The sequence below is a fragment of the Oncorhynchus gorbuscha genome, linkage group LG22, assembly GCF_021184085.1.
Source record: "Oncorhynchus gorbuscha isolate QuinsamMale2020 ecotype Even-year linkage group LG22, OgorEven_v1.0, whole genome shotgun sequence".
NCBI lineage: Eukaryota > Metazoa > Chordata > Actinopteri > Salmoniformes > Salmonidae > Oncorhynchus > Oncorhynchus gorbuscha.
Window position 1 is genome coordinate 36,923,204 of NC_060194.1, and position 8,451 is coordinate 36,931,654.

Consider the following 8,451-nt stretch of genomic DNA (forward strand, 5'->3'; position numbering starts at 1 on the left):
TGTGCCAGTAACTTTTCTTTAAAGTTCCCTGTACCTCCAAGACCAGTGTTCTACAACTTGGTAATTTTGGACACTATCAATTCAGTTTCAGTGTGATTGCCTTTAAATGACTTCCTCCTTTGCGGGTCTGCATGTCCTACTCAAACGGAAGCTAATTAATTCCGGTTTAATCTGGTCATAAATATTTGCAAGTACCTAATACCTATGGATCTTTGATGGGGCTGTTTTCCAAGGACCAGAACATTTAAGCCCATCGCGATAATTGATAATTGCCCACAACATCAGTCTCGACTTAAACTGCCCTGTTCAAGAGCAGACATTTTAATAACCGTTTAGAAAAGTCTTATCCTCCATTTTAAACCTTAATACTTTAACAATCTTGGAGCACAATTCCGCACCCGACTATTTCATGGTGGTAGTGAGCTGAACATCCTGCAGCATTGTCCACCTGACACCAAGGGACATCCTGTACAGGCAAATGACATGCCCAGAGTCAACATATTTCCCATTTTGTTTGTCACATGCACCCTAATTTGTAGTGTAACAGTGATCATTATATACATTGGAGTAGCTGGATGCATCTCCCACATGCTTTTAGCTGCAGACAGACCATAAAGGGGTGGTTCTGACTAGTATAGAGGCCCAGTTCTCTCTCAGCAGACAACTGTTGTCAAAGTAAAACAAGCTGACATCCCTCAACATCAAACAGACCCCTCCATGGTCAGTGGGAGTTGAGATAAGGGCCTGAGTCTCTCAGCAGACCAGTGACCCCGAGGACTAGGTGTAGAAGATGACTTCGGGGATCTGTCCGTCTTCTACCGAGGTGCCGTTGTTGTTGCCCGCAGCGTAGCAGAAGGTGAAGCAGGTCTTGGTGCCAGTGGAGGACGACTCGTGAGTCACCTTACGCATTCCCTTGGTCCCATAGTGAGAGTCGGGACCCTGAGATTGAAGGTGGAAAGAGGGAATCACTGGTTACACAGAACAGAACCACACCAATCAAAACATGTACAGAAAGCCTGTACCTTGAGTGTGGCGCAGGCTGTGTAGTTGACGTTGGGCAGGATCTCCACCGGCTCCTTGAACATGACTCTGAAGGTGTTGGATGAGCCATCACAGCTGAAGCCTGTGTCGTTCTGACCCAACACTGTGTTACTATCTGTGTGAATGATCTGGGATGAGAGGGAAACGTTACAGAAACAATCTCCCTTGTCCCATATTCCCATTGTAGTGCACTATTATGGACCAGCGCCCCATTGGCCCTGATCAAAAGTAGTGCACTATAATGGGATTAGGGTGCCACTTGGGACGCAATGGTCACACATTCTACACCAACACACTGCTAATATATATCTATCCACAGGAACGTATATATTGTCATCAATGATTTAGGAGAGACAAATACCAGAGTGGGAAGGGAGTCTTTGTTCCAATGTATTCTGTCTATATAAATCAAATATGATTGATTGATTGACTGATTTGGTTAGTTAAGGTGGGCAGTGCCTGGATGTTGACTTGGTAGTCTGTGGGGCCGTGTATGGAGCCGTAGAGGCCAAAGCCCACCACGAAGATCCTCCTGTTCACTGAAAACCTGAGAAAAGAGGAGGAATATTAAAACAGGAGAGGAGAAGAGGAAGAATATTAAAAACAGGAGAGGAGAAGAGGAAGAATATTAAAAACAGGAGAGGAGAAGAGGAAGAATATTAAAAACAGGAGAGGAGAAGAGGAAGAATATTAAAAACAGGAGAGGAGAAGAATATTAAAAACAGGAGAGGAGAAGAATATTAAAAACAGGAGAGGAGAAGAGGAAGAATATTGAAAACAGGAGAGGAGAAGAGGAAGAATATTAAAAACAGGAGAGGAGAAGAGGAAGAATATTAAAAACAGGAGAGGAGAAGAGGAGGAATATTAAAACACGAGAGGAGAAGAGGAATATTAAAACAGGAGAGAAGAAGAGGAGGGGATAAGAGGGATAGATTATGTCCTCAGGAAATATTTTAGAGATTACCTATCACACACAAAGTTAATTTGATCTGTGCGTGTTCTCACCGTATACGGTCACTGGTCCCACTGTAGCCCCAGCGGCTCTCCACCTGTCCGAAGCGTGTGATGCTGCACTCCTTCCCCCGCAGGCAGCAGCGAGGCCGGTCGATGAACTCTACGCGGGGCTTTGGGTTCACCGTGAAGTGAAGGAACAGGCTCACCACCTCACTGTCTGTCAGGATACTGGACTGGGCCGGTCCTGGGTGGAGACACAGCAGGGATAGGAAGACATGTCAGAGTGAGGGAGACTGAGATCGTGAGAGAGACATACAGTGTGCAAAAATGACTGACTGTCACTGTGTGTGTGTGTGTGTGTGTGTGTGTGTGTGTGTGTGTGTGTGTGTGTGTGTGTGTGTGTGTGTGTGTGTGTGTGTGTGTGTGTGTGTGTGTGTGTGTGTGTGTGTGTGTGTGTGTGTGTGTGTGTGTGTGTGTGTGTGTGTGTTACCTGCGGCAAACTCCTCGATCGTCATGAGTGGGAAGCGGATGAGGGCGAGGGCCTTGGCCAGGACCCTGCGTTTGTTCTCTGGGGTGGGCTGTAGCTGCTGCCGGTGGGCCTCTGCCTCTGCCCAGCGTACCGCCGCAACAAATAAACGCACCTCCCTCACCCCCAGAGTGTCCCGCTCCAACACAGCCACTAAAGTATCTGAGAGAGGGTAGAAAGATGGAGTAGACAAGAGGGAAAGAGAGAAGACAGAGAGGAAGAAGAGGGAAGGAACGGAAGACATAGAAGGGGAAAGAGTGAAAAGGAGAGAGGGAGCAGTCGTCATGAGACAAACATTGCCATGCGCATTTCAAGAATGCATTACCATATGTAGAGTGAACTACAAAACCCAAAGTGAACTACAATACCCAGATCTATGTCAGTGAAACCTTCAGCTGCTAGAGCATCTCCGGTATTCTTGTCGATGTTCTCTAGACACAAGCTGGCAAGCTGGGGCTCATCGAAAAGTCGAGCCTGAAACACACACATCGATTAGATTCACAGTAAACAGTAGTTTACTTAACATGAACTGACCAAGAACCTTTGCAACTCCAGTTTTGGGACTGACCTATTGATTTGAGATGTTCAGACAAACTGTACCAGAGTTATTTTGATACTGGGTCAGGCCACCCAATCAGTCACTGGTTGACTTGTTTAGAGAATGCTTCCCAGACAGACAGTACAATAGTAGCTGACCTGAGTGAGCAGCATGAAGGCATTGTCTGCCCGCAGGTTCTTCTTGAGGAATTCCACACAGTGGGCCTCCAAGGCTGGCACTGCATACTTCTTAGCCGTGTACAGAGTGGTCATCACCGTCTCAGGCCCTATTTGGATCTCATCAGAGTACAGGAACCTGGAGGGGACAAGATTAGATTACTGATAGCAGGGGACCTTTAATGTTGTATTTACTAGGGATCCTGGGGTACATACACATTACGACACATCACACATAAAACAAAACATAAAATCATATAACACCACGACATATCTACAATACAGAATGTATAATACCACCATACAACAATATTACAATGTACGTGTGTGTAGAGTGCGTGTGCTAGCCTGTGTGTGCGTATGCGTGTCTTGCTTCAGTTCGGCTGGCAGAAGTCAGCTAGGAGAAAGAGTGTGCATACTCCCTTAAAAAGACCTTCGTTTAAGAAACGAGAGAAAGGCAGCAATAGTACTGTTTGTCCATTTTGAGACACCATAGATAGTATACACTTCCTCAAAACAGTCTGAATTAATCTAACACAATAAATCTGTAATTAATTAGACGTTTTTGCCGAGGAGATCTTAGACTCATAATTTTACATCTAGTTAGAATGTTTGGTGCAGTATTTCTCAATGGGGGGGGGGGTTCATTATAACGACTCGTCTCTTGTTGAACAACAAAGACTTTATTAAAGAATTCTGACAGTTAAGACAGTTAACCAATCACAGACGAAGGGGCGTATACTTTGGCTCCCGAACTTCAGCTGGCCTTGAGAAAAAAAATGTGTGCCCGAACAAAAATGTCACCATGCGGACATGTGGCATTGCGTAGCAGAGGCAGTTGCAGTGCGTTTGGTGTAGGTTCATCGAACATATGTGTCAAACTGTATACATAGACGGTTTGACAGAAATGGTAGCAGAAGGTGAATGTTGAACTTTTGTTGCATACATTTCCAGATGATGCTGCGTACAATTTTACGCAACGCCGCTGTCGGTGTGTTGGAAGCATTAAAGGCCCTGCATGGTCAATCCACCATCTGAAGTGGCCATGCAACATCTACTGTGATTCAGCCTCCACAGACGTCAGGGCTTTCACACTTCTTGCGCTTAGCAGAGCAGAGCTATTGTGAAGGAAGTTGTCAAGGAAGCGAGTGTGTTAATACAGGATGTACCGCCCCTACCTACCATCAACCAATCATGTCAATATGGGGCTATACAACTTTGAGGTGCACAGCAATGTGGTAGGGAGTTTGAGTTGGTGTCTGCATGCCTCCAGCGGCTTAGCAATTGCATCACACTCTCAGACCACATTGTCAGACGAAGCATAAATTGGCTTTGACAGTCTTTGGTGGAACCGATAACCTGGGTTCTGGCCATAAACTGTCCAATACCTTGGATGGGACCATTTGCGCTATTATGATTGTAACGTCTCTAAACCAGGAAGTACTTCTTACTTCAGTAATGCCAGAAAGGCTGCAGGTTCGACATCTGGCAAATCGATTTCCGTTGAGGTGGTCGCCATACCCCCGTTGAACATGGCATCGAAGACTGCGCTGCCCACAGCGAGAACGAATCTAACCAAAACCAAAGCCATCATCAAATCAAAACAATGCTTTTCACCACTCACATGATGCATTAAACTCGCTTGGATTAATAAACATGTAAATTAGACGAATTTCTTTACTTTCTTCTACTAACCATCATTTGTAGAGAAACTATAGTAATAAGGAAATGCACGTTCGTGCTTACCTGTGTGCGGGTATTCGTTGCACTCCCATACCTTTCCCCACCAGAAAATGAACGTCACTCAGAACCTCGTTATTGAACAGGAAAGCAAACCGTTCCTTTACGGTGCTTTTCGTCGCCTGCCAGTTGTACACGGGCTCCCGGTAAACCAAAACATCAGCGGCCGGTGGTGCTGACGACAGTGAGGAATGGGTTCCTGGTACACTCGCAGCCGTTGCTCCGGAGGCCCCCCTTGCCGCAGCGCTTTGAGCTGACGCTTGCTGAATCGAGTTCTGCACAGTCGGTTGAGTTCCAGCTGCAACACCGGCGCTTTCGCCTCCGCCAGGCCCCGACTGCGGGTTGGGGCGCCTTGCAGGCCCCTGAACCCCTCCGGTCGCACCAGTGGGCCCACCGTTAGACGTAGGCATTAAATAACCACTGTTGCTGGGCTGGCCATTTCCCAAAGGCCCTGGGCAGGAGAAATGTAAGGAGGGAGGCCTACCACTGTAGTCCCCAGCAGCCATCTTGAATCTGACAGATCATGGGAGGGGCGTGACGTATACATAAACGGAACACGGTCGGGTACGTGAACCAGAGGATGTTTTGTAAAATGTGTTTGCATATTTTTTTATTATATTTGTTGTTTAATAACAAATACAATAAAAAAAAATATATAACAAAAATACCGAAAAATAAAAAGGAACCATGCTTCTAGACCCAGATCCAGGATCAGAGTATCCTCTCCCCACCTGACCACAACCAAGGTGGAGGGAAATGTAACACGGACCCTCGTAATAAAAACTGAGTGGTTTGAGCCCAAATGCTGATTGGCTGAAAGCCGTGGTATATCAGACCGTATACCATAGGTATGACCCAAAAAATATTTGTACTGTTTTAATTACGTTTGTAACCAGTTTATAATAGCAATAAGGCACCTCTGGGGTTTGTAGCATATGACCCATATAGCACGGCTAATTGCTGTATCCAGGCACTCCGCATTGCATCGTTGATAAGAACAGCCCTTAGCCGTGCTATATTCTGGTCCTGGGATCCCAGAGGAGGGGTGGGTCCCAAAGATTAGTTAATGCTGTGCTGTTGACCTGTCTGCTAAATGACTTAAATGTAAATGTAAATGTAAATACCACTGCCCCTCGGGCCTTATAAATATCCGGTATTATCCACTCTACCTTGAACTAGAGAGGGCTATCTCTGAGTGAACTGTACAGTGCAAAACGTGAGAGAAAAATCACCAGTGCCGCCGGATGGCGCTATTATTTCTTACTTCATTTGACAAACGATGTAAGGAATAATAGTGTCATCTGGCGGAAGTAGGGTTACATGAGAAAGTGAGGGATAATCCTCAACTGGTTTAATGATTTGATGTCAGTTGTGCCAAAACAACACATCAGGTAATAATCCTCACACTATAGTATGATATGATAGCCTACACAAAGTACATTTAAATTGATTGAAAATTAAACATTTTCAATTAAATTGATTGAATTAAATAAAGCAGTTGTTTCCATGTCTATGAAGTATTTAATGCATAGATTCAGTTGAGACAGGGGCAGAAGCAAACATTATTCTTCCTTTTTTACAAGGATTGACATTTTCTTGGTTTTTCTCTTCAACAACAAATGACTGTTAATGAATGTTAAAATTATACAAATTACAAGATTGATTGGCTAACAGGTTGTTTGTCTGTGAAATTTACAACTTGTCCTGATCCATTGTTTTATTAAGGAAGCAGAGAGAAAAAAGGAAATAGTGGCTCTCATATCATTTGACTCTTGGAACACACAGTGTATTAATACTTAGCTATGAAGATTAGGACTCACATGCAGAGTTCAGTCAGTGATACACATGAGAAGAGACGTTATAATATGTTTATCAATGTTGAGGTAATAAAGACATTATGTTAGAATAAGTGATTAATCTGCTGTGCCAACACATCTCTGAGCCCAGTTTTTCAAAATATATCTTTCTGAATTTCGCCTATCTGATTGTATTAATTTAATAGAAATAGAATGAATAGAACCCCATTCTACTAATTCTATTTATATGTATTTAATCCTAACTGATAGGCAAAATCCACATAACTTTTGAAAAACAGAGTGTACCACCTTATCCTGAATGTCTTCCTAATGACTGACCATACAGAGCAGAGCTGTTGCTCCAGACTGCCTCTGACACACATGACCACAGATACCGTAGAGCTATATGCAGACATGGCTTCATCAATGCAGATTTAGCCGGGGATATATACCTAAACCTCTCTGCCATCTTGTCTTTACAATGTGCTCCTTTATCATCTCTTTATCATAAGCACAGTTCAAAATGAAGTGGAATCTTTAAACAATCTTTTCATTTTCACCTGGTGAACAGCAGGTGGCCAGTGATGGTGCTGTGGTGGTTTACATCGTCAAATACCCATGAGTTTACACACAGTCGTATGAAGATCACATCTCCCATCTCCAGCAACAGAGGTATGAGGGGAACATTTATGAATAGTTTTATAACATGTTGAAAGTTGAGTAACACTTTGCATTACGTTTTGATATACCTGTGTAAGAGACTGAGTTTCTCATCTGCAGATCAAAAACAGATTGTTTGCATAAAGTGATCAATGGCTTGAAGATCTAATAGTTTGCATTTACTTGTCTTTTGACAAGTTTTCTTGACCTGTGTTTGAATTATAGGCATTGCGGATGTTTGTGAAGTTTCAGCATCGTCATGTGTTCCCTTCTCCTGATGCAAGCAGTGAAGCTGAGAATTCCACCTTCCTGACTGTGAGACACAAATTAAACATTGATGTTAGCTCTCTTTTTTCGTTTTTTAAATGCGGAAAGCCTGGGCAGTAAATATAGGGGATATTCCATTGGGCACGTGTAGTCACTCATAAAGCTGAATAATTTTGCACGCCCAATTTTTCAGTTTTTGATTTGTTAAAAAAGATTGAAATATCCAATAAATGTCGTTCCACTTCATGATTGTGTCCCACTTGTTGTTGATTCTTCACAAAAAAAATACAATTTTATATCTTTATGTTTGAAGCCTGAAATGTGGCAAAAGGTCGCAAAGTTCAAGGGGGCCGAATACTTTCGCAAGGCACTGTACGTACGCTATGGTCACAAGACGCAGATCTCCTAATTGTCCCTAGAATTTCTAAGCAAACAGCTGGAGGCAGGGCTTTCTCCTATAGAACTCCATTTTTATGGAATGGTCTGCCTACCCATGTGAGAGACGCAGATTCGGTCTCAACCTTGAAGTCTTTACTAAAGACTCATCTCTTCAGTGAGTCATATGATTGAGTGTAGTCTGGCCCAGGAGTGTGAAGATGAACGGAAAGGCTCTGGAGCAACGAAACGCCCTTGTTGTCTCTGCCTGGCCGGTTCCCCTCTCTCCACTGGGATTCTCTGCCTCTGACCCTATTACAGGGGCTGAGTCACTGGCTTACTGGTGCTCTTTCATGCCGTCCCTAGGAGGGGTGTGTC

General features: G+C 43.9%; 1 protein-coding gene across 2 annotated transcripts; it reads right to left on the reverse strand.

Moving 5' to 3' along the window:
* Positions 1 to 741: 741 nt before the first annotated feature.
* On the reverse strand, positions 742 to 5,512 carry LOC124009587 (BTB/POZ domain-containing protein 2-like). Of its 2 annotated transcripts, XM_046321507.1 has the most exons (9): positions 4,982 to 5,511; positions 4,687 to 4,806; positions 3,218 to 3,374; positions 2,890 to 2,995; positions 2,486 to 2,683; positions 2,047 to 2,239; positions 1,501 to 1,588; positions 1,023 to 1,169; positions 742 to 939 (listed from the first exon to the last, which is right to left on the reverse strand). In XM_046321507.1, the coding sequence occupies exons 1-9, from the start codon at positions 5,479 to 5,481 to the stop codon at positions 778 to 780; spliced, it is 1,671 nt and encodes a 556-aa protein (XP_046177463.1). In that variant the 5' UTR covers positions 5,482 to 5,511; the 3' UTR covers positions 742 to 777. The 2 variants fall into 2 exon arrangements, with proteins under 2 accessions (XP_046177463.1, XP_046177464.1); XM_046321508.1 differs by lacking the exon at positions 742 to 939 and having other exon boundaries at positions 1,040 to 1,169; positions 1,403 to 1,588; positions 4,982 to 5,512.
* Positions 5,513 to 8,451: the final 2,939 nt, after the last annotated feature.